This window comes from Sminthopsis crassicaudata, chromosome 4, assembly GCF_048593235.1.
Source record: "Sminthopsis crassicaudata isolate SCR6 chromosome 4, ASM4859323v1, whole genome shotgun sequence".
Taxonomy (NCBI): Eukaryota; Metazoa; Chordata; class Mammalia; order Dasyuromorphia; family Dasyuridae; genus Sminthopsis; species Sminthopsis crassicaudata.
Genome location: NC_133620.1, coordinates 90,604,377 through 90,630,902, shown reverse-complemented (window position 1 = coordinate 90,630,902; position 26,526 = coordinate 90,604,377). Strand labels below are relative to the sequence as shown.

Below are 26,526 nucleotides of genomic sequence, written 5' to 3'. Positions count from 1 at the left end.
ATAATTTAGCACACATTTGAATAAAATACTGGAAATATGATGATATAAAGAAGAAAGTAAAAATAACCAACTGTTTTAAGTACATTTAAGAGTATAATGGGGGTTATTTCTGGGGGTGGAACCAAGATGGAGGAGTTAAGCCAGGAAGCTGTTTGAGATTTTCCACTTTCCCTAGAAAGCCATTGGAACCAAGCCTCTGAACAGAGTCTGATGGAATGAAACCACTTTCACCTCAAGATAGATTAGATTGGAAAAACTTGAAGAAAGGTCAGTTTCACTGGGGTAAAAGAGGGGTTCACTCTAGGTCAATGCCTAGGAAATCCCCTAAAAGGGTGTTAATCACAGAAGATCAGTAACTGATACCCTTAGTCCTGGCTCAGTAGAAGAGCAGACTAGTTCCAGCACAGAGGACAATTGCCAGCCCAGGAAATCAGGCTGTTGTCTGAAGAGAGCAGTTTGGGCTACCTATTGTGGGCATTCTGTAGGCAAGACACCAAAAAAGGTGGCCTTGTGCTCAAAGACAATACTCAGAGTTGCACAAGAAGCTTGGAACAGCATCTCCTAACCCCCCCCCCCAGCAGGACTTATTCTTAAAAATCACAAAATAGAAAAAAAATTAAAGGAAAAAATAAAATAACCAAGAAATGAAAAACCCTAAATAGAAAGCTACTATGCTGACAGGGAAGACTAAAACTCCTGGCTCAGAAGAGGTCAAAATGTCCATACGGGAAATTGCAAAGGATGATATAAATTAATCTCAGTCCAAAGATGCTTCTTAGAAGTGCTTACAAATGAATTTAAAAGCAAATGAGAGAATTAGAAGAAAAAATTGGGAAAAGAAACAAGAGGTGAGCAAGAGAGAGTGAGCAGCTTCAAAAATGAAGGACAAAATTGAATAAAGAAGAGAATTGCTTAAAAAACATAATTGAGTAAAATCAAAAGATATCCATTGAAGAAAACACTTTTAAAAGTAGAATTAATCATATGGAAAAAAGATACAAAGCTAAGTGAAGAAAATCATACATTGAAAACTAGAACTAGGCAAATTGAAGCTAATGATAACATGACACACCAAGAATTAGTGAAGCAAATTTAAAAAGAAGGGAAAATCTAATGAATAAACAATCCAAAATATAAATTGTCTTTATTAACATAATAGAAAAATTATTAGAGTCCCATTTTAGAAAAAGAAATGGACAAGTTATCAAGGAACTTCCTAAGAAAAATAAATTTCCAGAGCCTGATAGATTTATAAGTGAATTCTACCAAATATTCAAAGAACAATTAATTCCAATACTATATAAACTATTCAGAAAAACAGAGAAAGAAGGAACCCTACCATTCCTTTTATGACACAAATATAGTACTGCTACCTAAACTAGGAAAGGTGAAAGAAAATTGTAGATCAATTTCCCTAATGAATATTGATGCAGACATTTTAAATAAAATATTAGCAGAGATTACAACATCTTTTCAGCAAGATAATAAACTATGATCAGGTGGGATTTATAACAAGAATGCAGATCTGTTTCAATATCAAGAAAACTTTTATAATAATTGACTAGATCAGTAATAAAACTAATAGAAACTATACAGTAATCTTAATAAATGCAAAAAAAAAAACTTTTGACAAAATACAGTACCCATTCCTATTGAAACACTAGAGAAAATAGAGTAGAGATAGTTTTCTTTAAAATGAAAAGTAGCCTGTATGTGAAACATTGATTTCATAGCAAGCATTATTTGTAATGGAGAGAAGCTAGATGCATTGCCAATAATATCAGGGGTGAAACAAGAATGGCCATTATCACCACTATTTTTCAATATTGTACTAGAAATGTTGGCTTTAGCAATAAGAAAAAAAAAAGAAATTAAAGGAATTAGAATATGTAATGAGGAGATAAAATTGGTATTCTTTGCAGATGATATGATGATGTACTTACAGAATCCTAGAGAATTATCCAAAAACTGTAGAGGGCCAGAACTGTGGAAAAGTATACTTGAAACAAGGTGTTAACTCAGTGGAAATGATGAGATCATAGTTCTCTAGTTCATATACATACTTGATACTTAGTATGATGTAATGGTCCTCTAGTTCATATATATTCAGTATGCTGTAGTAATGTAATTGTAGTAAGGTATATAAGGGCTGAGAAGGACTGGAAAAGTGTCATTCCATCTTTGACCAGCCTCATGGTGGCTGTCCTGCCTCTTTTAGTCCTTCTTTAAGGACTCGGGCTGATCTCGACATTCTCTAGAAAGCTAATCTGATCATTACAAAAACCAAAATCAAAAAACAATTAGCAGCTTTAGCAAAGTTGCACAAATAATCATTTTTATGTTACTAACGAAGCCCAACAGCAAGAAATAGAATAATTCTATTTAAAATAACTATAGACAAAATAAATTATTTGGAAGATTTTCTGTAAATACAAACCCAGGAATTATATCAGCACAATTACAAAACACTTTTCACACAAATAAAATCAGATCCAAACAATTGGGAAAATATCAGTTGCTCAAATATAGGCCAAGCTAACATGCTAAAAATGACAATTCTACCTCAATTAATCTACTTGTTCAGTGCCATGCCAATCAAACTCCCAAAAAATTACTTTAAAGAGCTAGAAAAAAATGACAAAATTCATGTGGAAGAATAAAAGATCAAGAATATGAAGGGAACTAATGAAAAAAAATGCTAAGAATAATGTCCTAGCAGTACCAGATCTAAAACTCTATTATAAAGCAGCAATGATCAAAATCATTTAGTAATGGATAAGATATAGAGTGGTGCATCAGTGGAATATTTTAGAAACATATGACAATAATTAGTAACTATAGTAATCTAGTATTTGATAAACCCCCAAATTCCAGCTTTTGTAATAAGCACTTATTTCACACACACACACACACACACACACACACACACACACACACACACACAATTGTTGCAAAAACTGGAAAATATTGTCATTAAGTTGACATAGATCTATATCTTAATCGCCAGAAAAAACAAGGTCAAAATGGGTCTATAATGTAAGTGTGAAGTGTGATAATGTAAGCAAATTAGGAGAGCATGGGATAATTTACCTATCAGATCTTTGGATGAGGACAGAATTTATGAACAAAGAACTAGAGAATATTATGAAATGCAAAATGGCAACTTTGATTACATTATATTAAAAAGGTTTTACACAAACAAAACCATTGTACCCAAGAAAAAAATGAAGCAGAAACTGGGAAAAAAAATTTTTAGCCAAGTGTTTCTGGTAAAGGCCTCATTTCTGAAATATATAAAGACCTGTGATAAATTTACAAGAATAAAAGTATTCACTTATTGATTAATAATCACATGATATGAACAGACAATTTTCAGGTGAAGAAATTAAATCAATTTATAGTCATATGAAAAAATGCTCTAAATAACTATTGATTAGAGAAATCTAAATTAAAACAACTTTGAGGAACCACCCTCTCAAATTGGCTAAGATGATAAGAAAAAGATAATGATAAATTTTGGTGGGAATGTGGAAAAACTGGGACAATAATACAATAGTAGTGAAGTTGTGAAATGTTTCACACATTCTGAAGAGCAATTTGTAACTATCCCCAATAAAGCCATACAACTGTGTATACCTGCCATTACTGGTTCTCTATCCCAAGGAAATCTTAGAGGAGGGAAAAGGACCAACATGTTCAAAGAAGTTTCTAACAGCAAAGAATAGGAAAGTAAATAGATGCCCATCAATTGGGAAATGGCTGAACAAATTATGGTATATGAAAGTAACAGAATATTATTATTCTATTAAAATGATGAACAAGCTAATTTTAGAAAGGCTTGGCAATATTTACATGAACTGATGCTGAAAAAAAACATGCAAAACCAGGAAAATTGACACAGTAATTGCAAGGTGGTGTGATGATTAATTTTAGCAACAGTTCAGTAATCCAAGACAATTCAAAGAAACTTTGGATAGAAAATGACATCTGCATCCAGAGAGAGAACTATGGATACTTAATGTAAATTAAAATCTGCTATGTTCAATTATTTTTTCTTTTTTATATATTTTTTTCTCTTTCATGGTTTTTCCCTTTTGTTCTTATTTTTCTCTCCTCATGTGATTCATAAGAAAATAGTATATGTATAACCAAAGTGTTATTTTTACATGTAACTGGGAAATATATATATATGTATAAATACACATATATATTAAAAGTTTATAATGTTTATAGCTATGCTGTAACAAAAATATATAAAATTATGTGTTTAATTCTATGCTAAGGGAAATCAAGTGTTTGGTTCATATTTCTAGTTAGGATATTTTCCACATAAATTTTTTTAGAAGCCCATTCTCCAACAATCAATTTGATTATTTTTTTGGTTACAAAAAGGAAAGAACAAAACAAATCAACAAACGCAAAATAAACAAAAAAAACAAAAAATCCCAATTAAATTTTAGTTGTTTTAATTAGATATCTTGAAATTACATGAGTAAAAGTTCTGAAAATATATAATTCAACTACAGAAATTCAAAATGGTTGAATAAAAAGATTTCAATCTTATTTCTGTTGGCTTATAGTTGATATAGCTCAGTCCTATTAATCACACTTGTTTGGAAAACTAATCTTTAGAATCTTAGTAGTGAGTTCCTAGGCTTCTGTAATAAAAAATAATGTCCAAAATAAATTTGTTCATTGTTTAACCTCTGAATCATGTGTGTTTTCCTATGCACATGCATGAGTGTGTCTGTTTTAATGACTATTTAGTATTTTTTGTATCTGACCAATTACTTCAACCATGTGTCAAGCTCCTTGATTGTAATGATCATGTCTTACCAGTTTTTGAATATCCAGCTTCTAAAAGACCTTTCCCAAAATCAGTCACTCAATACATTTTCTTAGTAGAATTGATATTAGACCAACAATTATCAAATAAAGTAAAATATTTAAAATATTGTTGTCTTAGAATCAGAATAATAGTATATGTGAAAATATAGTATATATGAAAAATTTTGTCTGCAAAAATTAGGGGTCATATTTGACCCCTACTATTATTAGTCCTACTATTTTCTGCCACAAAATTAAAATCAGGAATTTTGAAAGATTAAGTAAAACACATGTATCTTAACTGGAAGTCTGAATAAAGAATGTTTGCTTTACAAAGATGTCTCATCTTCTTTGTGTGGAAGTTAAAGTGTGAGGAATAAATAGAACTGACAAATGATTTTCATTTTAAATTTGTAAACAGAAAGAACGGGAGAGAGGTTCTAATTTGGCATTTATGTTTCGACTGCCTTTTGCTGCTGGGAGAGTTTTCAGCATCAGTATGTTGGACACACTTTTGTATCAGGTAAGGTTATATTTATAAATATGCAAATTATTTGATTTGGGATTTCACTGAAATGAACCATCCATATCAATTTCTCCTTACCTAAATTAGTATCAGCAATGCAGGTCCAATGGCCAAATAACACATTAAGCATAGATATATCAATGGCATAATTTAGTGCTTAAAAAAGCATTTGGAAGTTACATATTATTTTGGGGAAATATGTATAGAACTTTTTGTGACTGGTGGGTATCTGAATATTTTGCTTTATTTGTGATTTTTAAAACAAATTTTGAGAATTGCATTAGTGTCTTTCCTTTATGTGATAAGAAAGGAAAAACATTGTTTTCCTCTTATTTCAAATTTTTTTCAGCTTCAAAATCAATAAATAACAAACTCATGTAAACAAATAAGTGATAAATCAATATCATCTTACTCTTTAATCACTAAAGTAATTTAAAGAAAATAGCAATTACATGTTTAGAAGGTAGTTAAGGAGCAACATCCTAGTCATTTATCAATTGTACATGTTTTAGAAATTTTATTATAGTTGATTTTTCACTAGTATATTTTTGGCCAGTTACTGAATGCTATTATTAAAGTGGAACATACAAATCAAATATTGTATTGAGATTACCTCTTATTCAAATCTATTTTTATAATCTTTGGCTTCTGCCAATATTAAACAACCACAATATTTAATATTCATTTCTTTAGATAATCAGACTTTTAATATTGAATAACTTTGATGGAATTATAGTAACATTAATTTAAAAATAGGAGAAACACAGGAGCTTCTGTTGGCAATTCTGCTTATACATTTCTTGGGCTGACAACCATATTCTGTTAGAGTTTTATTGAAATTGTACTATATTTTTTTTTGTTTTATTTATCTTTTGAAAGTGTCAGTAATAAGGCTTAGTGAATAGAGTATAGAATTTGAGAGTCAAGGATCCCTGATTTCATATTTGGCCTCAGTAGCTCAGTAAACCTGAGCAAGACATTTCTCTCACATTCAGTTTTCTTATTCTATAAAAGATGAATGTTATCTAATTCTGAGGGCTATTGTATGAATCATATAAGATGATATATGTAAAGTTATTTGTAAAACTTAAGTTTCTATAAATATACATTGTTATAATTTATATATATATACATATATATATATACACACACACATATATATATACACACACACACACACACACACACACACACACACACACACACACACATATATATATATATATATATATATATATGTATATACAGAATCGAGAAAGAGCTATCAATCTGTCAATCCTTTCTGTGTCCGGGCCGGGTGAGGTTTCCGTGTTTTATATATATATATATATATATATATATATATATATATATATATATATATATATATATATATATATATATATATATATATATATAAATTGTAATCATTTTTGTATATCAGAATGAAAACAGTGATACAAAAATGAACATCTTAACTTTAGATTTTTTTGTCTAATTTTACCCAAAGACATGTCTATTGGCATTGTTTCAGATAATCTTGCAACTCTGGTCACATGGAGAAGGGGGGGAAATATCTTATCCTTTCTCATATCCAGTTAGTATGATTAGGCACTAAATATCCTTCAAATTTGTCAGAGAGGAAAATAGCTTAATTTTATATTGCCCTTTAATTTTTGCAAGTACTTTACATTTGTTATGTCATTTGATCACAATAACCTTGTCAGGTAGATGTTATTATCTCTATATTATTGAGGAAATTGAGGCTGAGAGAAGTTAAGTGATCTGAGGAGAGGAGCTATATAGCAAGGAGCAGACTGAACTGGATACCCTTGTTCTCCTCGTGGTTAGTTGTATTGGTATCATATTATTACAGCAAAAATGAAAGAATTACAGATATAAAATTGGATTGGACACTTCTCCCTCTCCTTTTCTGTCTCCCTCTCCCTCTCTCCCTCTCCCACTTTCCCATTCTCTCTCTCTCTCTCTCTCTCTCTCTCTCTCTCTCTCTCTCTCTCTCTCTCTCTCTCTCTCTCTCTCTCTCTCTCTCTCTCTCCATCTCCCTCTCTAGTTGAAATGTAATTGACCTCTATCAAGGGAATGAAGAGGATAATTTGGATTACCCAATTTTTCTGATTTGAAATCTAGTACTTTCTCTACTGCACCTGGATGGATCTCGTATCTGAAGTTGTTCCTTTCACTACATATTTTGACATCTCTTTGGTCTTTGAGAAATGATTGAAGTTGTCCTTTATATAAGACAGTTATTTGTCTTGATACCACATTCTGTTGTCACTATAGTTTACATTCCCTCCAATTATATTCATGAAGATTTAATATGAATAAATTATTAGGTATGAATTATGTATGTCTATTGTTATAGGGTTTACTATGAGGAGTTCCCAGCTTGCCTGACTTTCATTCATAATATTCAAGAATATTGAGAGATCCTAGTAGGGAATTACTTTTCTAATTTAAAAAACACAAAACCCCACAATAAACAACAATTTTAGTTTGCAAAGCTTGAAGAGAGACTAGCAAAGTATACTATTTGTTAGCACTTAATATTATGTATTATGAGTAAATATTTTCAAAATAAATAAAAAAGATGAATTATGTACTTTGAGACATATTTATGCTAATAAATTTTAATTACTGACCCATAGGTGCAGTAAATCTTTTTTAACATCTATTTTTTTAGTCATTTGTGAAGGATTATATGATTTCTATCACCAGACTTCTGTTGGGATTGGATACTACACCGGGATCAGGATTTCTTTGTTCTGTAAGTTAAGAATATTATGATCAGTAAATTCCACAGATAAAAGTTTCTATCTAGTAACTACAAATAGATTTAGATGACTGTACTATATCTTTGACTTTTTAAAAGCTTGTCCAAATCTGATTTTATATTCTTTTGATCATTGTCAGAAAAAATTTGTTACAGCAACAATCTTATCTTAATTGATAATACAGTTTCTTGCATTTAGATAACTGGTCTCATATCTGATTTTACATACAGAAGAGACTAGGAAGAAAGTTTTTTTTTTTTTTTTTTTCTAATTTGACCTTTCTATTTGTCAAATGGAAGTTTCAAGTTTAAATTAGTAGTTCAAATAATTTTCTAAACACAGCAAAGACAATTTTCATGTACCTGCAATCTGATTTTTTCCTATTTTTTAAAATATATTTTTTTTCATTTTTAAATAGGATTATAATAGAAACTAAGAGATCATCCCTTTTCTTAATTCATCCCTGTATATTTTATATTTATTCTCACTTCCAAAAAGTGAGAAACCAAAAGCAGTTGTAATTAAGATTTGGTGTGAATAAAATAAGGATATTATTGCCACATTATATTTCAACACACTTGGATTTCTTCTAGATTCACTCACCAGAAAATATTTAAACAAAATAATTGTTATTTAACTGCACTTGATGTGAGCAACCACACCTGATATTTTACAGAGAAATCAGTCAGAACTAGTGAAACGAAGTGGTAAACTAGTAGGTATCATTCTGAGCATTAATTCTATCCTATCACAGTCTAGAATATGAAGCATTTAAGGAAAACATTCAGATAAGTAGAGAAGATACCAAGAAAGTGAACAGTTTTTTAAATACTGTGTTGTCATATAGATTGGCTTCATTGCATTTTTAAAATGTCAATTCCCACAACATAATCCATTACCAAATTTAATTGCAATACTTCCCATGATGAAAACAAATACAAATGACTGAGATAATTCCCATGATTGATTTGTTTAACTTGTATGGATAGTGACAGAATCACCATACAGCAGCAGATGAAGCTTAAGATAGAGCTATTTAATGGCTTGCCTAAGGTTACTCAGTTAATTATTTCCACGCAAAAAATGTTTCCTGTTTCTCTGTTCCATGCACTTTTTGCTTCCTTTAATTATCTCCAAAATATACTTTCCCATGGTCTAATTTGTAAAGTTAATTTTACCTGTATTTTGGGTTAGCACCCCAAGAGATTGATATATAATTTTGCTTGAGAAAATCAATTTTTAAGGGATAGGATGAAATTATGTTATTCTCTCTATATTTAGTATCTTAATAAATATGAATAAAATATTATCTGTATTTTAGATGAAAATCACAGAGGATGATCTATGGATCAGAACATATGCCAGGCTTTACCAGAAGCTATGTTCTTCTACAGGTGATATCCCTATTGGAATCTACAGGACTGAATCACAAAAACTTAGAACATCTGAGGTTTGGAGGATTTTATATATTTCTTAATTTTTATGTCATTTAATTTTATGATCTCTTTTGGTTGCAAATCTAAATAGAGGTATTGTTGGGTTGAAGGATATGCAGTTTTATGACATTTTCAGGCATGGTTCCAAATGACTCTCCAGAATGCTTGGATCAATTTAAAACTCTACCAATGGGGACAATTAGATGGTGCAACTAAAAACTCCACTAAAACTCCACCAACAATGCATTCATACTGCAATCTTCATGAACCTTCTCCAACATTTATAATTTTCTTTTTCTCTCATTTTAGCCAATCTGGGAGATGTGAGGTGGTACCTCAGAGTTCTTTTAATGTGCATGTCTCTAATTGGTAGTGATTTAAAGATTATATTGATGGATGACTTTAATTTCTTTATCTGTTCAGATCATTTGACCATTTGTAGTTTGGAGAATGACTTGTATTATTATAAATTTGAATTCATTCTTTATGTGTTTTGGAAATGAGGCCTTTATCAAAAACAAAAAGGCTGAAAAAAGTTTTCCTTAGTTTTCTGCTTCCATTCTAATCTTGGCCACATTTGTTTTATTTTACAAGGAATTTTTAATTTAATGTAATCAGAATTATCCATTTTGCATTTTATAAAGGTCTCTAGTTCTTGTCACTTTCATTATATCACTTTTACTTATAAATTTTATGTCATTTAATTTGTTTCTATACATTTAAAAATTGGTATTTATCTAGTCATCAGATTGAAATTAATTAAAAAATTATGATAACTGGGAAAACTCAGGAACTCATGGAGAAGTGCAATATGTGCTAGGATTCTGTAAAATTGAAATCTGAAAATGATTATTTCAAAACTAGGACAAGTATTTATTTTTGGGGGGGTTAAGATCTTCATTCCAAAAGTTTCCTATAGTTCTAGTTTTGGTCAGCTCCCAAATCCAGAGTATAACTAGGAAATATCTGAATTCTAGGACCTCACAAAATTCCAATATATCCTATAGGATGTGAATTCTAGAAGGGATATTAAAGACCATCTTATCTCCATAAATTGATGAAAATTTCAGATGAGTAAGATGATTACAGAAAGTTAGTGAAGAAAGATATCTCAGATATCATTCAGCCCATCCCACTCCTTTTATAGCTGAGAAGCTCAGAGCCTCTCAGGCTCAGATTGGTGACTTGGCCAAAGTAATCCAGATAATAGCAGAACTAGAACTAAATCTTGACTTTTAGGTTCTTACAACTATCCTAATAGAGAACTCATCTTAGGAATTAAGTCCACCTTTCTAGAGTGGGGAGCTACTCTAGAATGCATTCCTGAGAAAATATCCAAGGTACAATTTTTTTACTATGATAGATTTTTTGGATCTGTACTATCTTAGATCTCTGCAGACGTTCTAGACACCTCAAATGTATCCATGTCATATATATTACTTGCCAACCATTGGGACACTTAAAAGTTTTTGAGTATTTTGCTTATAGCTTCATCAAATGATTCTATTTACCACATTATTTAAATATCCCCTGGGAGAAATTAAATAGCTTTCTGGCTCTCTGAGGAGCATCAATTACTGATTAAAATGGGAAAACACAGATGCTTTTGTTAGTTAATAGCCTTTATCATTGGCATCTCTTCTGTTGAAAGAAAGATTTCATTTAACATGCTAGGATAATTAAGACTACCTATCATAACATTTCAACGTAATTATTTTTGCTTTTCTGATTATCTATTCACATCTAACATTTTCTTGTTTCATTTGAAAAATGGAGGGTATATTATGAGTAACCAAGTTAGAAAGAACTAATTAATGAGAGATACACATGAGAGATAGTGAGGCACAAAGGATAAAGAAGTAAGTGGTTTTGAAATGAAGATAAAGTTTCAATTACCGAAAATCAATACATTACCCTTGTGATGTTCTTGGTCCTCTTCAAGCATGAAGAAAAACAACATCAGCAAAAGATTTTACCTAAAATCTCTAGGCAAAGAGGACTTTAAGAGCAGGTGTGGGAATTAACCATTGTTACATATATTTCTTAGACATGTGCCTCACTACAATTATGTATAAGTTTAAGCTCAATTCTCCCAAGGATGTTGTGTATATTTATGGGAAAGACTGAATTAGGTTTTTAGAATTTAATTTTTTAAAATTTTTATCTGACTTTAGCATGTTATTTGAGTGCAGTACTACTTGCCCTCTGGGGAATCAAGCTGCCAATTTGAGCAGCATTTAGAGAATGGTTATTATTCCTCCTTCCTTCCTCCCTCCCTCTCTCCCTCCCTCTCTCCCTCCCTCTTTTCTTTCCTTCCTTCCTTCCTTCCTTCCTTCCTTCCTTCCTTCCTTCCTTCCTTCCTTCCTTCCTTCCTTCCTTCCTTCCTTCCTTCCTTCCTTCCTTCCTTCCTTCCTTCCTTCCTTCCTTCCTTCTTACTATTTAATTATTTAATAATGCCTTTAAACCCAAATCACTCTGACTCTCTGCAGCTCAACTTTTAGGTTTAATAGTTTAGAATAAGTGTAAATCAGAATTGTTTTTTATTTTGGCCAGAAACTCTGAGGGTTTTTTCCTCCAAGATTGATATTTCGAAGATGATAAATTATTCATCTTTTCTCAGAACCTTAGTGATTTAATGAGCATTGCTTCAGATAAATTGAAAGCTGTGAAAGGCTTTAATTTGAAAAGGCCAAGGTCACCCACTGCATCCTGTGCCATCACCAGTCATTTTGCCTTTTTCTTGCCTTTGGACTATGGAGGAGTCTGAAGGAGAGAGTGATATAGTCAATTTAATTCAACTCTGTATCATTCAAATCCAATAAGACATCATCCTTGTGATGTCATTAATCCTTTTTGAGAAAAAAGGACAAACAACAATGTGACCCTGGGAAATCAATTAACCTTGTCTTCTAGGAAACACTGTAAGATGGCAAGTTTAAGACAAAGTGATGGTTGGCATTTGGTAAAAATAATTTCTTTATCTGAGAATTCCTTGTATCAATGAAATCACAACTTTATTTCTCATGCCTATTCAATGTAAATCTTATAATTGCAAAAAAAATCTGTATGATTACTTGTATTTAAAGTAGAAAATGACTCATATTTAGGGGAAAATTTATACTTCAGTACTGTTAATTATGATCTATCAAATATATACTTTATAACATAGATTAAAGCACTATTACACATAAATGTTTCCTATAACAAAGCCATTTCTATGTCCTACCAGATGGCTCATAGAAATTCTGCTTAGTCAAGCAGGTCGCAGTGAGTTCTAGTCCATGAATGATCCTATTAAAATTAGTCTCTATAAAAGTAAAAAAAGTAACTTCTTATAGTGCAAGAACATTATTATGTGCTATTTGCATTGTAGGTAGAGATTTTGCCATAGATAAGAAATTAGTCTTCAACTAATGTAAATTCTTCCTGACTCACCGAAATCGTGCAAAGAAATACAACCAAATTCACAGATAGCTTTCACATAGAATACATATTCACATAGAATAACATATAGTCAAAAGGAGAAAAAGAATTAGAGTTCAATAACATTTAATTCCAACATAGGAGTTGGACATTCAATCTATCTATACTAGATTCAAAGTATTTTTTCTTTTTTAAAAGTACATTTTTGTGGGGTAGCTAGTGGGACAGTGGATAAGGCACCAGCCCTGAATTCAGGAGGACCTGAGTTCAAATTTGACCTTAGATACTTAACACTTCATAGCTGTATGTCTGGACAGGTAACTTAACACCACTTACCTCAGCCAAAAAACAAATAAATAAATAAATAAATTTTGCACTTTTAGAATGACAGGCAAAAATTAGAGCTTTGTAGAAGTCAATAATACATTTTTGACATGCTGGTTGTCATATATATAGGCATATAAGTATACATAACAGGTATATAATATAATATAATATAATATAATATAATATAATATTATATATATATATATATATATATATATATATATATATATATATATATATATATATATATATATATATATATAAAATAACTGCTTTATAGCATCAGGAAATTTTAGTGATTGTAAAAGTATTTTCATTTCAAACAATGTCTATGTATAAGTAAGATTTTAAGATTCTAAAAATTAATTGTTAGCTGTAAGACAACACTGATAACTGTCACTTTCTGTCTCTGAAAATACTCTTGGTTTTCCATTAACTGAATTATGCTGTTGTGCTCATTGTTCTATCTCCTGCTGTTGTTCTGTATCCCTAAATACTTGAGCATCAGTTTCAAGAAAATAAACTTCTGTATACAATCTGTACTGATAGTATGATAAATATGAATCAAATATGTCATTTTTGCCCACAAAGTTTTCTCTAGATTTAAGATTAAAATTTTTAATTCTTACTTGAATTGGGTTGAAGTTTGACATTGATACTCTAATTGTCATGCATGATCTATGGCTTCTAAAGTCACAACCAAACAGTATATATGTAGGCAGTTGAAAATAGACTTGAAGCAATGATAGATATTGACATAATCAGTAACTAAAATAAATGAAATATGCAGCTGTCTTACCTATTTTTCTATTTCTTATATGTTTGCTTAACAAATGGAAAGTAGTTACTATTATACAATTCAATAGAAAGAAGGTAAGAGGAAGGGATGTATCTGTATCCATGAAAAATTATTACGACTTTTTTTTTGGTCTTTGCAGAGAGAAAATATATACATCCATCCATGTACCATATGAAATAAGCATTTAAGAAAAAAAAACTCTTTGACAATTCTTTTGCTATACTTATTTTTCTGCTATCCCTGTATAACACTTAGAATAAATTTACCTTCAAACGGGTCAATTTCATTAAAATGGCAAGACTCTGTTCTGATATGCAAAGGGTATGACAGAAATCTGTTTTCTCATTAATGATTTTTAGAATATTTCAGATTTAAAAATTCTCCTGAAGATTATTTTTAAGAGAAAAACATGTATATTTGTTTCTAACTTTTAATTTTCCATTTTTCTAAATGGGCATTGTGAGTAGGATGGTTTTATTTGCTCTATTTGGATTCCTGATTCATCTTTGGGCTATCTCCACTCACCACTAAGAATCACCAAATAAACTTTTTGTCAAGAAAAATCCCATTACAGATGTAGTGCATCGAGATGCAGGTTCCAATGTATGAGGATCTGGGGAGCCAAGTCCATCACTTAATCTTGCAATTACTATGCACAATGTTCTGGTTCTGCCAACTTCACTCAGCATCAGTTATGAGTCCCTGTTCAGTAAATTTCATTAAAATATTTTAAGGGATTATTCTGAGATGGGGAACCAATAGGTTATATATAAATGATGACAAAATTATAGCTTAATTCAAAGGACTGTCTCCAATACTTTTCCATTGTGTTAAATAACACTTTTGAGATAATGATAAAATTGTACCAGATCACTTTCTATTTGGCCTTTGCTACCTTTTCATCTTCTTTTTGGTCAAAGAATGGGAGAAAATAAATCAGAAACAACTAGTAGAACTTTTATTATATTATATTGTATTATTTATTATATATATATGTGTATATATATATATATATATATATAGATTTAGATAAGCCTTTTCTGCCACATTTTTTCATGAGTATAATATGGTTAGTATTATTACAGGCAGGTGTATGACACAGTGGATAAAGCACTCAACCTGGAGTTAGAAATATCTGATTTGAAATGTGACCTCAGACATTTACTAATTGTATGAAGAATCTGGGCAAAACATTTAATTCTATTATCCTCAGTAGTTTCTCATCTAAAAAAAAAAAAACCTTGAGAAGGAAATGTGAAGCAACTCCCACATTTCCTAATTGTAAAATGGGAAGGTAATAATAGGACATATGTCCCAGACTTGTTATAGCAAATAAAATAATTAGAAAGAATTTAGCATAGTATAACCACCACACAGTAGAATGGATCAAATATTATGATTACCTAATCTGGAGAGGAAAAATGTAGAGTATGATAGAAATATATAAAATCATGAAGAATATGGTAAAAATAACTTTTCCCTAAATGCTAGAGCAATGGGGGAGGAACAATGTGATGGAAGCTTATTAGAGCTCATTTTAGAATAAATTTTAAAAACTTAATAATCTCTGCATGGCAGACAGTAAGCAATACATAAAATAATTTTCCAAAGATATTATTCATATTCATTATTTGCACTTATAGAGATATGGACATTCTATTTTTACTCTCCATTGTATATAAAGGCTATATATATATTTGTGTTAAGACTTTTTGAGATAATGATAAAATTGTACCAGATCACTTTCTATTTGGCATGTATATACATATATATATCTGAAAAGTGCCTGAACTTGACTAGTCTATCCTGCCAGACATTAGATTTAGAGAATCAAAAAAAGTCATTTTTAAAAATTTTGTGTGTACTACAAGTATAGTTCTGCTCTGTTATCCTCTTCTCTAGCTTCATAATCTATAATTCAGTTTTTCATCGGATGTTTCTCAAATTATGTTTTTGATTGTTCTTTCATATGGGTTGTTATGAGTAGTATAGTGTGCTGAAGCCTAATCATGAGCACATACATTTTTGTATTCTCTTTGAGTTACATACAATTTGGACTTTTGAAGATTTTATTTCATTGGTTCATAGCCCAATCATATTGCATCATCAAAACAATATTAATATTAAAATCTATATTGTGTTAGGGAGCAACTTGGGAATCATTGAATTCTGTCAGTTTCCTAAATGCAATGCATCATTCTCTCTAGTTCTTGTTCTATAGAGCAGCTCACTGTCTATTTATTTCAACATTTCAGTGAATATATGTGCACAAATGCATATATGTATGCATATATACATGTATATATATATGTATATACAATAATACATGATGCATGCTTATTGTGTTGTGTATATGTAAATAAATGTATATATTATGTATACAAACATTCGGGGGAATGCCCAATGAAAAACATCATTTTGTTAAATTTTTGAATAATTCAATACTTTAAGGAATTATAATTTCATAAGTATGGATACATTTTCAACTTTGAAAATTTCAGTCTCTCATAATTTGATATTTTTTACAGTTATTGTGGCCAAAATTTTGCCATGGCCAAACGTAGGGAGTGTGATCACAAGAGAAGTGATCTATCCTCCACTACTGCATTCATATTTATATTATGATAGAGTTAACAGATTATATTTCACTGGAATTGAGATCCTATACTTACCTCCTCAGTTTGATTTGATGTCTGAGCAGAACTTTGTTGGGGAAATACAAGTATTTTTGACAGAAAACAAGAAAATTGTTGACATAAGACTAAAAAATAATTGCAGGGGAAAAAAGAAGTGGTAAAGTATATACTTATTTTCATTGTTCCATCATTATGGAGGCTTTTCACTTAGGAGCATTGCTTTTCAGAGTAGGTATTTTTACTATAAGAATTTTCTCTTTATATGTTGACTTGGAAACTTAAGGCTCAGGGAAGTTTAGAATCTATTGGATATATATTTCAAAATACTAGTATTTATTCTCTATTTAAAATAGAATATTATTATTTTTTAGAAAATTTCTTCCACAAAAAAGAATCCTGGTGATTTAAAGTATCAGTGTTTTAAGTATCGAAGAAGTAAGATGATCAAATATTAATTCCATCTTAAATATTATTTAACATGTTCGTGCTTATACAGGATTTAGTGCAATTGCAGAATTTATGTGTCTATATGTATGTATGCATACATACATATACATATATAGAAATATATGTATATTTAGTCACAATAAAAATCTTATATAAAGAAAAACTGAAAACAAAGTTCTGAGTGTGATCTATTTATTGGTGAGGTTAGCAATTTTCTATAAAAGCTTATTAATGTATCCTTAGTAGTCAGAGACCTATTTGACTGTCAGAGAAGCTTTTTATATAGTTATAGAAGATGCAGTGATACAAACTAAACTAAAGATGTGATTGATTTATAAGAAAGGTGAATTGTGCGTTTACATTTTGGTTATTTATGCTCACTTGCAAGAGGAGATCTGCATAATCCCTGGTAACAGGAAAATACAGGAAACTCTTATGATAGGCAAACATCTCATGATCAGATTAATTCACATCCCTCCATGGTTAGTAGAAGCTCACAGCTTACAGAGGGTACCATTGAGATCTATACAATCAAATCCAATAAGTTTTGATAAACAGTGATTGCATAAAACACTTAATGAATAATATAAAGTACAGTAATAAATTAGTTTTTAATTTCACTATATATAGTGTGCATTTTATATATATATATATATGCATATGCATATCCATAAATATATGTATAGATTTAAACATCCATATACATAGTTTGGAATTTTTCTTCATTTGTACTTAAGAGGAAGTAGAAGTTCTCAATTTAAAGCACAGGCTTACCAAAAAACCCTAATATAATATCCAAATAATTTCCCCAATCTAATAGAGTCAATTCTTCCTCTACTTTCTCATATCCCTCTTCCCCAAATCTGCCATTGACTATTATAGAAAAAAGCAAATTAATATAAACACCCTTTTCAAATGATAGATTATCTACTTTTGGGAAATTTATAATTTGGTAAATATGCAAAGTTGATTCATATCTGTTTGCATTTGTGTGAAATGTTGTTATTGCCTCTGACTGGTCTATGTGTGTTTTTGTTTAGTCATTCTTTAAAATGTATTTTGTTTTCTTTTTCTTCCCCTTTGGGTCAGTCACGAGAAACTGCATCACAAGTAAGTAAATGTTGATTGTCTCCTCTTTTCCATCGCTAGTCTCGTGACAGAAAATTCACTTTAATAGGATGTCAGAGATTAAAATCTGTATCTGTTCTCATTTCTCAGCTAGAAGCATTCAGTTAAGGTTATATATATACAGCTTGATTTCCCAATTTAGTTATATTTCCCCTGTAAAAGTTTACAATTAAAAAAAAATTAGGAATTAAAAAAGATCACAAATTAAACATTAACAAAAATTGAAACTGTTATCAAAACATATTTTGTATTTCACCCACATATTCATATTGTTTATATGTATATATACATTATGTATATATGTATATGTTTTACACATGTGTGTCTATATATGTCTATAAACATTTTTATATTTTTAGATGAGGGAAGCTTGAAAAGTTTCTAAAAATTCCCACAGTGTAATTATTTTTGTCTAATGAATTTGTATGCATCAAGGTGGTACAGTAATAGACCTCAGGGCTTGGAATTGCAAGACATTCTCATGAGTTCGAATCTAATATCAGACACTTAATAACTGTGTGACCTTTGGCAAGTTATTTAACTACATTTGCTTCACTTCTTCCTCTGTAAAATGAGCATGAGAAGGAAATCACAAACTATTCCAGTATTTTTACAAAGAAAATCTCAAATGCAGTCATGAGCAGTTGAACAGAACTGAAACTATTCAATAGCAACAACAAAAAAACAAAATATAAATTTTCTAGTGTCCTCATTTGTATGAGCATTTTTTAAATCAAGCAGTGGTGTGTATGTCTATAAATTTTTCAATATTTCATGGTCATATGTGACTTTTCCTTTATATCGGCCCTAATTCATTTTTAAAAGTAACTTAGTAGGACAGCTTTTGGAAGATATCTCAAAACAGGAAATATATATCATATTCCAATGCAAGTTTGCCTTCATAAGCCTATATCTGTAAATATTGAATTTAGTTTCACTTGCTATTTGTTTAACTGGAAATGTCTCATTTGTCCTAAATAATGAAGGATGCTCCCAATTTCTGTTATGATTATTGAAATGAATAGAGAAATAGTTTCTTCCTTCCTTTATTTCTTTATTCCTTCCTTCTTTTCATTCGTTATTTTCTTTCTTCCTTCCTTTCCTCTCTCCCTCCCTCCTTCCTTCCTTCCTTCCTTCCTTCCTTCCTTCCTTCCTTCCTTCCTTCCTTCCTTCCTTCCTTCCTTCCTTCCTTCCTTCCTTCCTTCCTTCCTTCCTTCCTTCCTTCTTTCCTTCCTTCCTTCCCTCTCTTCCTTCCCTTTCTTTCTCTTTTCTTTTTTTCTTTTCTCTCTCTTTCTTAATTTCTCTCTCTTGCTTTCTCTCTCTTCCTTTTCTTAAATCACTGCAAATCATTAAGTGTAAGCAAATTCTGCAGGTGCCTTAAGTAGGGTCATAAAAACAACCCTTGTATAGTTTGAAACATCAAGGATTGCCTTGTTAAACAGCTACTGTGGATCAAGTAAATAACAATTATCTAACACTAGGATAATTTCTTTTAGTAATTAAGTTGATAATCTGTGTATCTTTGCTCTGTTTTTCATATGAGCTCCAATTAATGAATAATTATGTATCCGTATGTATAGGAAATTATAATCTAAGGATTACAGAATATTATATTTTTGAGCTGGAATTATAATTTTTCTCTATTTGGCATCCACATTAGATACTTTAGAATCCTTGACTCACTCATTAATATAGAAGGCTGAATCAGACAGATTAATTTTACATATCAAGATATGTAAATTGGTCAACATCTTTGAAAAACAGCTCTTTACATAATTATCAAATTAATGTTTCTAAATTTTACAACTATATTACAAAATGTTTGCATAACAATATATTGCTGAGTTTTAATGATATGCATTAATATATGAATACATATATTTTACATACATGTATGTAAATGTGTGAATGATATGTGTATATTTGAATGTATATATGATAGATTATTTCATCAAGTTTCCTGAAAAAAAAACACAAGCATGATAATTCCTGACATAGAAGTATTCTTCTTAAAATTATTTTATGAAGTAACACTTCAAATATTTTGAATAAAGTGGATTTGCCTATTATAAGTAAGAAAAAAAAAAAGTGGCAGAATGGGGAGAAAAAAAGTTTGAGAGGTAGACAATTACCATGGAAAATCTATACATAAACTCATTAATTCTCTGTCTGTCTCTCTCTATGAGTCTCTCTCTTCCTTCTCATATGTAAATGTATCTCCAGAATGAATTTGTCTTTTTCCTAAGTTTAACTAGACTATATATCACTAAATAACTTTTCTATTTAGCCTTTTTGCATTTTCAGATATTAAATAGATGAATTATTACAAATTTATTTAGTTGGAATAAGAATTGAAAAAAATAAGCATAAAATAGAATTTTTTGCTATTTTACATTTTAGATATTTAATTTCATGGTCCTTTCATTCTGTGATCATATCATGTATTTTTTAATATTAATTTTATTGGCTTTCTTTTCTAAAATATCCTCTTTTAGGGAACCATATTATAGATAAATAATTATATTTTTGTCCCTAAATTGAACAAATGCTCTGGAATTTTAGTGCAATTAGTGAAACACACACACACACATCTAGATTGCTTGAAAAAAATCTTTAAAATACAGAATTCAGAACTTTACCTATAAAATCAATGAAACATTATCTTATATGCAATTAAATTCCCTCTTCTATTGAATATATGGTTTAGCAAATTAGTGTTCCTTTTTTGATTTATATCATGGCGTCATTATCTTGTTTGCATTATACATTTATTAACTTTTGTTTCTTCTTCTTCCTCTTCTGAAACCCTAGTAATCAGGATTCTGACTTCAACATTTAATTGTAATTTGTTGTCTTAATTGCTAAATTTGCATAATCCTTCCTCAGATATCATTGTTTCCGACTTGTCAATAGCATTTGAATCTATTGATCACCTCTTCTTCTAGTATATTCTGTTCTAAATCTCCTATTTCTAATATAGCATATTTTCCATTTTGATACATCTCTGTCCATTTACTGTATCCATGCCCTCCTCCTCCTCCTCCTTCAGATTATATTCTGAGGCATTTTTACAACATTTTCTTTCTATTTACTTTTACTCTCTGTCATTTCATTGTTAGTAGTGGTTTAGTTATCTCTAATTTGATGGCTCTAGAATTTATATATTCTGTCTCAGTCTATTGTCTGAGTTCTGTCTAGTCCCTTATCATAACTATCAGACAACTCCACTTAAATGTACAACCTTAAATAATACATACTCAAAACAGATCTTCAAGACGAAACAAAATAAGCAAACAAAAAAGGCCAAAAAAAATCTGCTCTTCAAAGTTCATTATTTGTGGTAAAGGTCATATAATCTTTTCAGACATACCAGTTCATAACTTCCAAAGTTATCTTCAATTTTTTCTGTAGACTCTCATATTGAATTTTTAATTCCAACTTGAAAAGATCTTTTACATACATCTTTTTCTAAGCAGATGATCATTGTTATAGTTTAGGCCCTCATTACTTGGACCTTATTTAAATGTCTTCTTAATTCAATCTAAACTAAGCATATATCTTGTAAATAATTATTCCAAATTATGTCTGACCATATCATTCCCATATTCAAGAAATCTTAATGGTTATCATTTTCCTCTAGGATGCAATAAAAATTCTTTAACTTGACTATCTGGATTCAATATACTTATTATTCAAAACTTCCCTTCTATATTTTAGCCAAATCGATCCATTTGCTATTACCTGAATTCATCATTTTATGTACTGACCCGTCAATACTTTTACCCCGTCAATACTTCATGGTTAGATTATACTCCTTTACCTCTAACTCTTAGAAACTCTAGTTTCTTTCAAGGCTTAGCTCATGGGCTATATTTTTTCCCTGATTTGCTTAATTTTTTATCTTTCTTCATTACTCCTCCTTATTTATATAGTTTTCTGATCACATTTTGATTCCTCCTGTCAATTACAAACTATAGACAAGAACTTTTACATATTTTCTCTTTTAAAAACACCACTTAGCATAGTGGCTTAGCATGTAGTAATATTTTATAAATGCTTACTGACTTAGCATTATACTTTGTGATATAATGGATACTGCTCCTTTATTGTCCCATAGAAAATGCCAATATTTAAAATTATATGTTTTATAATTTAGATTAAATCATTGTTGCCAAATTATTTGCTTTTTCCATAAACTTATTTATGGACTTCTTAATACTGTTAATTATTCCTGTCAAATATTGTTTGTTTTCAAACAAGGCTAACCTACCTACAAAATAGTGAAGTTAAAAGTATATTTTGTAGGAAAGGCATTGTTTTATTTTAGATTTATTACATTTAAGATATAGTCATTCCACTTGAAATGTTCGATAGGGGGTGAACATTTTAGTTCGAAGCTCAGGAAATTAAATAGAATGTTATCTGAGAATGTTTTATATATCAATGATAATTAAGCTCATAGTAGAGGGCTTAGAGTGATAAAAGAACATGAGAGAGAGTTGATTTATCTACAAACAGTGAATGTGGCCAGGATGGTAATCTAACAAAGAAAACTGAAGAGTGGTCAGAAAAGAGAAGAACCAATGAAGATCAGAGACAAGATAATTAACAGTTCTGCAAGTTATACAGATAGGTAAAAAGGATAAAGATTGACAAAAAAAATTCATTTGATTTCAAAATTAGGAGATCATTATAAGTTTTAAGAAAGAACTATTACTTGAATAAGAGGAAAATAATTCCAGATATATAAATACTATAAGGGTTTCTCTTTGTGCCATCAAAATTTAATTCTTAAAAACTTGCTATACTTCTGGGGCACACTTTCCTACATTAAAATCTTAGGTTATATGATGCTTCCAATATTTTTTCTGAAAATAGTAACAGTTCCAGTTCTCAAGGAACTTCCATGCTAATGGAAGAAGCATATAATATGAAGTTAAAACATTGAGGTGAAGGAAATTACCCTATGGGGTTATGAGGAAAAGTCTGAGAGCCTGCAGAGGACTCAAGACATGACCCACCTTAAAATTAAAATCCAGAGAGGAACCAGCCAATATGAGGTAGGGCTGAAGGTGTGGTATGAACTTACAGTCTGAGAAAACAACTGTTTTCAACAATGTCAGATATTGCAGAGAGGTTAAGTAATTAAAAATAGTGACTGAGTGGTGACTTTTATTCAGAACTAAGAGATTATTAATAACTTTGGATAAATTGCATAAGTTTAAGAAGTGAATGAGAGAAAAGGATGTGGCAGCAATGACTGTAAAAATGAGCTAGTATATAGAATGATAGATTGTTTGGATGTCAGAATCTATTGTGGCTCTGCTTGTGTTTTTTTTTTTTTCCTCCAGAAAAGGGGAGATAGTCATATTTATACCTTAATAGAGGAGGAAGTAAAAGATAAGAAAAGACTGAACATTAACAGGAAACTGGGGTGAGGGGAGGCTATGGAGATCATTTGCTGGAAATAAATTGTGAGGATTGGTTTAATTGTAGGACATAGCTGACAGAAGTGATTCCATGATTGATTACTGATCACCTATGAACTGGGAAGTTGTATACTATGTACACAATGTATGTACTATGTATTATCTGTACTATATACACAATTACTATGTGTAGTATGCACCACAATAATGAGCTTGGTCAGTTACATAAAAATTTAAGAATTGATGTTGTCAAACTTTTAATTTAGCAAAATTGATATAATTATTATGTACAGGGTTAGAAAACTTTCCTAATCAATTGTGGAGGTATGCAATAAAAGTCTGGTCAACCAGACTGTAAGATTCTCTGTAAGATCCTCCTTTAATTTACTCCTTACAAATGTTCCTAGCAACAAGAATTAAATAAATCTCTATCTCAGGGTACTTATCCAATTAAACATCCAATTTACTGTTTCTTTGTGTCTTTATGGAACTTTAGAGCTTGAAAATTACATACTTGGATGCTTATGAATATAATATACCAGAGACAAGGTCCTTTCACTGTTTACATTCCTTCCAGACACCCCCTTAACTATGATCACCTCATAGAGCTTTGATTAGTATATCCACTCATTAAAACTTTTATTGATGTTATTTGTTTGATATGAAATGTGGCATTCATGAATGAAAGCAGTTTTTTTTTGTAATAGCTTGTAATTATATGAAAATTTCTTAAAGAAATAATTAAATTTGGTAATAAAAATTTATAGCAAATAAAATTAACAGATTATCTAATGATTCTTGGCTCTTTGAACTTTTACTATATTTAACTGTTAAAGCTGTGTATTTATTCAGTTTATAAAATATCATGCTTTTATGAAAAATTGGAAATCACTTTTTGAAAGTTTTATAATAATGTTCTCTATCACATAAGGAAGATAAAATATTGTAACAATAATAAAAAAATATAGTGCATAATAAATAATGAATGTGTGCTTTAAAGATCTATCCTACTAATAAATCATTTTAGTCACTTAAAATCAGTGAGAAATATTAATTCTATATTTAATTAAATCTATTAGAAGGAAATAACTTTAATTCATAAAAGGACTGCCTCACATTTTTTTTTGTTCCAAATGCCCATTCTGTAATTAACCATATAATTTTATTATCATGTTTAGTTCATCAATTAAGACCTTTAAAGAAGACCAAATCTACTGTTTCAGTGAGAAAAGATACTTGTTTCATACAAAATGAAGTTCAAAATTTGTTTACAAAATTATTTTTAGTAATGGAATAGTAAGAAGTATTTCTTAATGGGGTTTTGTTCTTTGAATAGATGTTCTCATTAATAGCTGTGTAACTATGTCAAGATACAAGTGTTCAGTATTATCTTAAAGGTTATGATTATATTTTCTAAATATCCGCATTTCAAAAGGTCTAATTGTTAACATTGATTTCCTTTAATAGTCACAAATATCAATCAGTGTAGAAGACTGGGAAGACACCAAAGATACCAAAGAACAAAGTCATCATCGCAACAACCATCGCAATTCAACTTCTAGTGACCAATCAGATCATCCTTTGCTGAGGCGAAAAAGCATGCAGTGGGCACGTCGGCTCAGTAGAAAAGTTCCAAAGCACTCTGGTAAAACAGCAGAAAAAATAAACCAACAGCGACTGAACTTGTATAGGAGATCAGAAAGACAGGAGCTTGCTGAACTGGTGAAAAACAGAATGAAGCACTTAGGTCTCACTACAGTAGGATATGGTATGGCCTTTAAAATTGTGTGTGTGTGTGTGTGTGTGCGTGTGTGTGTGTGTGTGTATGTGTGTGTGTATGTTATGGACTTGACTTTTTTACCCCTTAATTGGGAACTTGGGAACAATTCTGAGGGCTATAAATAAATCAAGTCATTTAAGATGGCTTCAAACTAATTTAATTAATTAATTTAATTAACTTCTTTTTCCTTTTTGGGTATTACTTTTAATTTTATAGCTGAAGAGGTACAGATTATTAGGAAGGTTGTGACATCTTAAATATAGTTCTGCCTCTTCATGTGTATAAGCATTCACTATACAAATCCAAACCACTGAGTGAAGCATTGTGCTACAAAAAGTTTTTATAAACCCTAAATTGACCAGAATGGTAAAACAAAATTTGTTCAAACAGATTTGCTAGAATTTTTCTAAATGGGGGCAGCTAGGTGGCGCAGTGGATACAGCACCAGCCTTGAATTCAGGAGCACCGAGTTCAAAACTGGTCTCAGACACTTAACACTTCCTAGCTGTGTGACCCTGGGCAAGTCACTTAACCCCAGCCTCAGAAAAGGAAAAAAAAATTCTTCTAAATGGCCATGTGTGTGCAACAATTTTGGAGCTGGGATAAGATAAGGAAAATGGTAAATCTGGGTGACCAAATATTGTGTCCTTTGTTTTATCTTATTCTTTACAATTTTCCTGAGATAATTCAATAATAAATTATCACAATGTTTTTTCCCTCCCCCCATTTTTACCCCTCAAAAATTAACCAGAATCACCAAAATGATGAATATTTGATATATTCATAATTTTTTTTTAAATAAAAGCCTCTGTAAATGGGATCACTAATACAGAAATGATTACAGTGAAACATTTCCTTTTTGTACTGATTCAGGCTTCATCAGTAATATGTGTATGAAAACATCACTCAGAAACTTTGATCAATCTATGATGTCATAAATGGGATATACTTTCTAGTGATACAGATTATAACTTATCCTTAACTTTTCATCTTAGCC

General features: G+C 30.4%; 1 protein-coding gene across 9 annotated transcripts in view; it reads left to right on the top strand.

Annotated features, from left to right (window-relative positions):
- The window catches only part of KCNT2 (potassium sodium-activated channel subfamily T member 2), a 588,661-nt gene that overhangs the window by 529,873 nt on the left and 32,262 nt on the right, over nucleotides 1–26,526 (top strand). For 4 of the 9 annotated variants that reach the window (XM_074308655.1, XM_074308656.1, XM_074308653.1 and 1 more), the window contains 5 exons: nucleotides 5,249–5,350; nucleotides 8,034–8,117; nucleotides 9,446–9,574; nucleotides 18,282–18,302; nucleotides 25,217–25,517. In XM_074308655.1, coding sequence (XP_074164756.1) covers nucleotides 5,249–5,350; nucleotides 8,034–8,117; nucleotides 9,446–9,574; nucleotides 18,282–18,302; nucleotides 25,217–25,517 — 637 coding nt within the window. Of the gene's footprint in view, nucleotides 1–5,248; nucleotides 5,351–8,033; nucleotides 8,118–9,445; nucleotides 9,575–18,281; nucleotides 18,303–25,216; nucleotides 25,518–26,526 lie in introns of those variants that run through there. The other 5 variants (XM_074308658.1, XM_074308657.1, XM_074308654.1 and 2 more) reach the window with 3 other exon arrangements.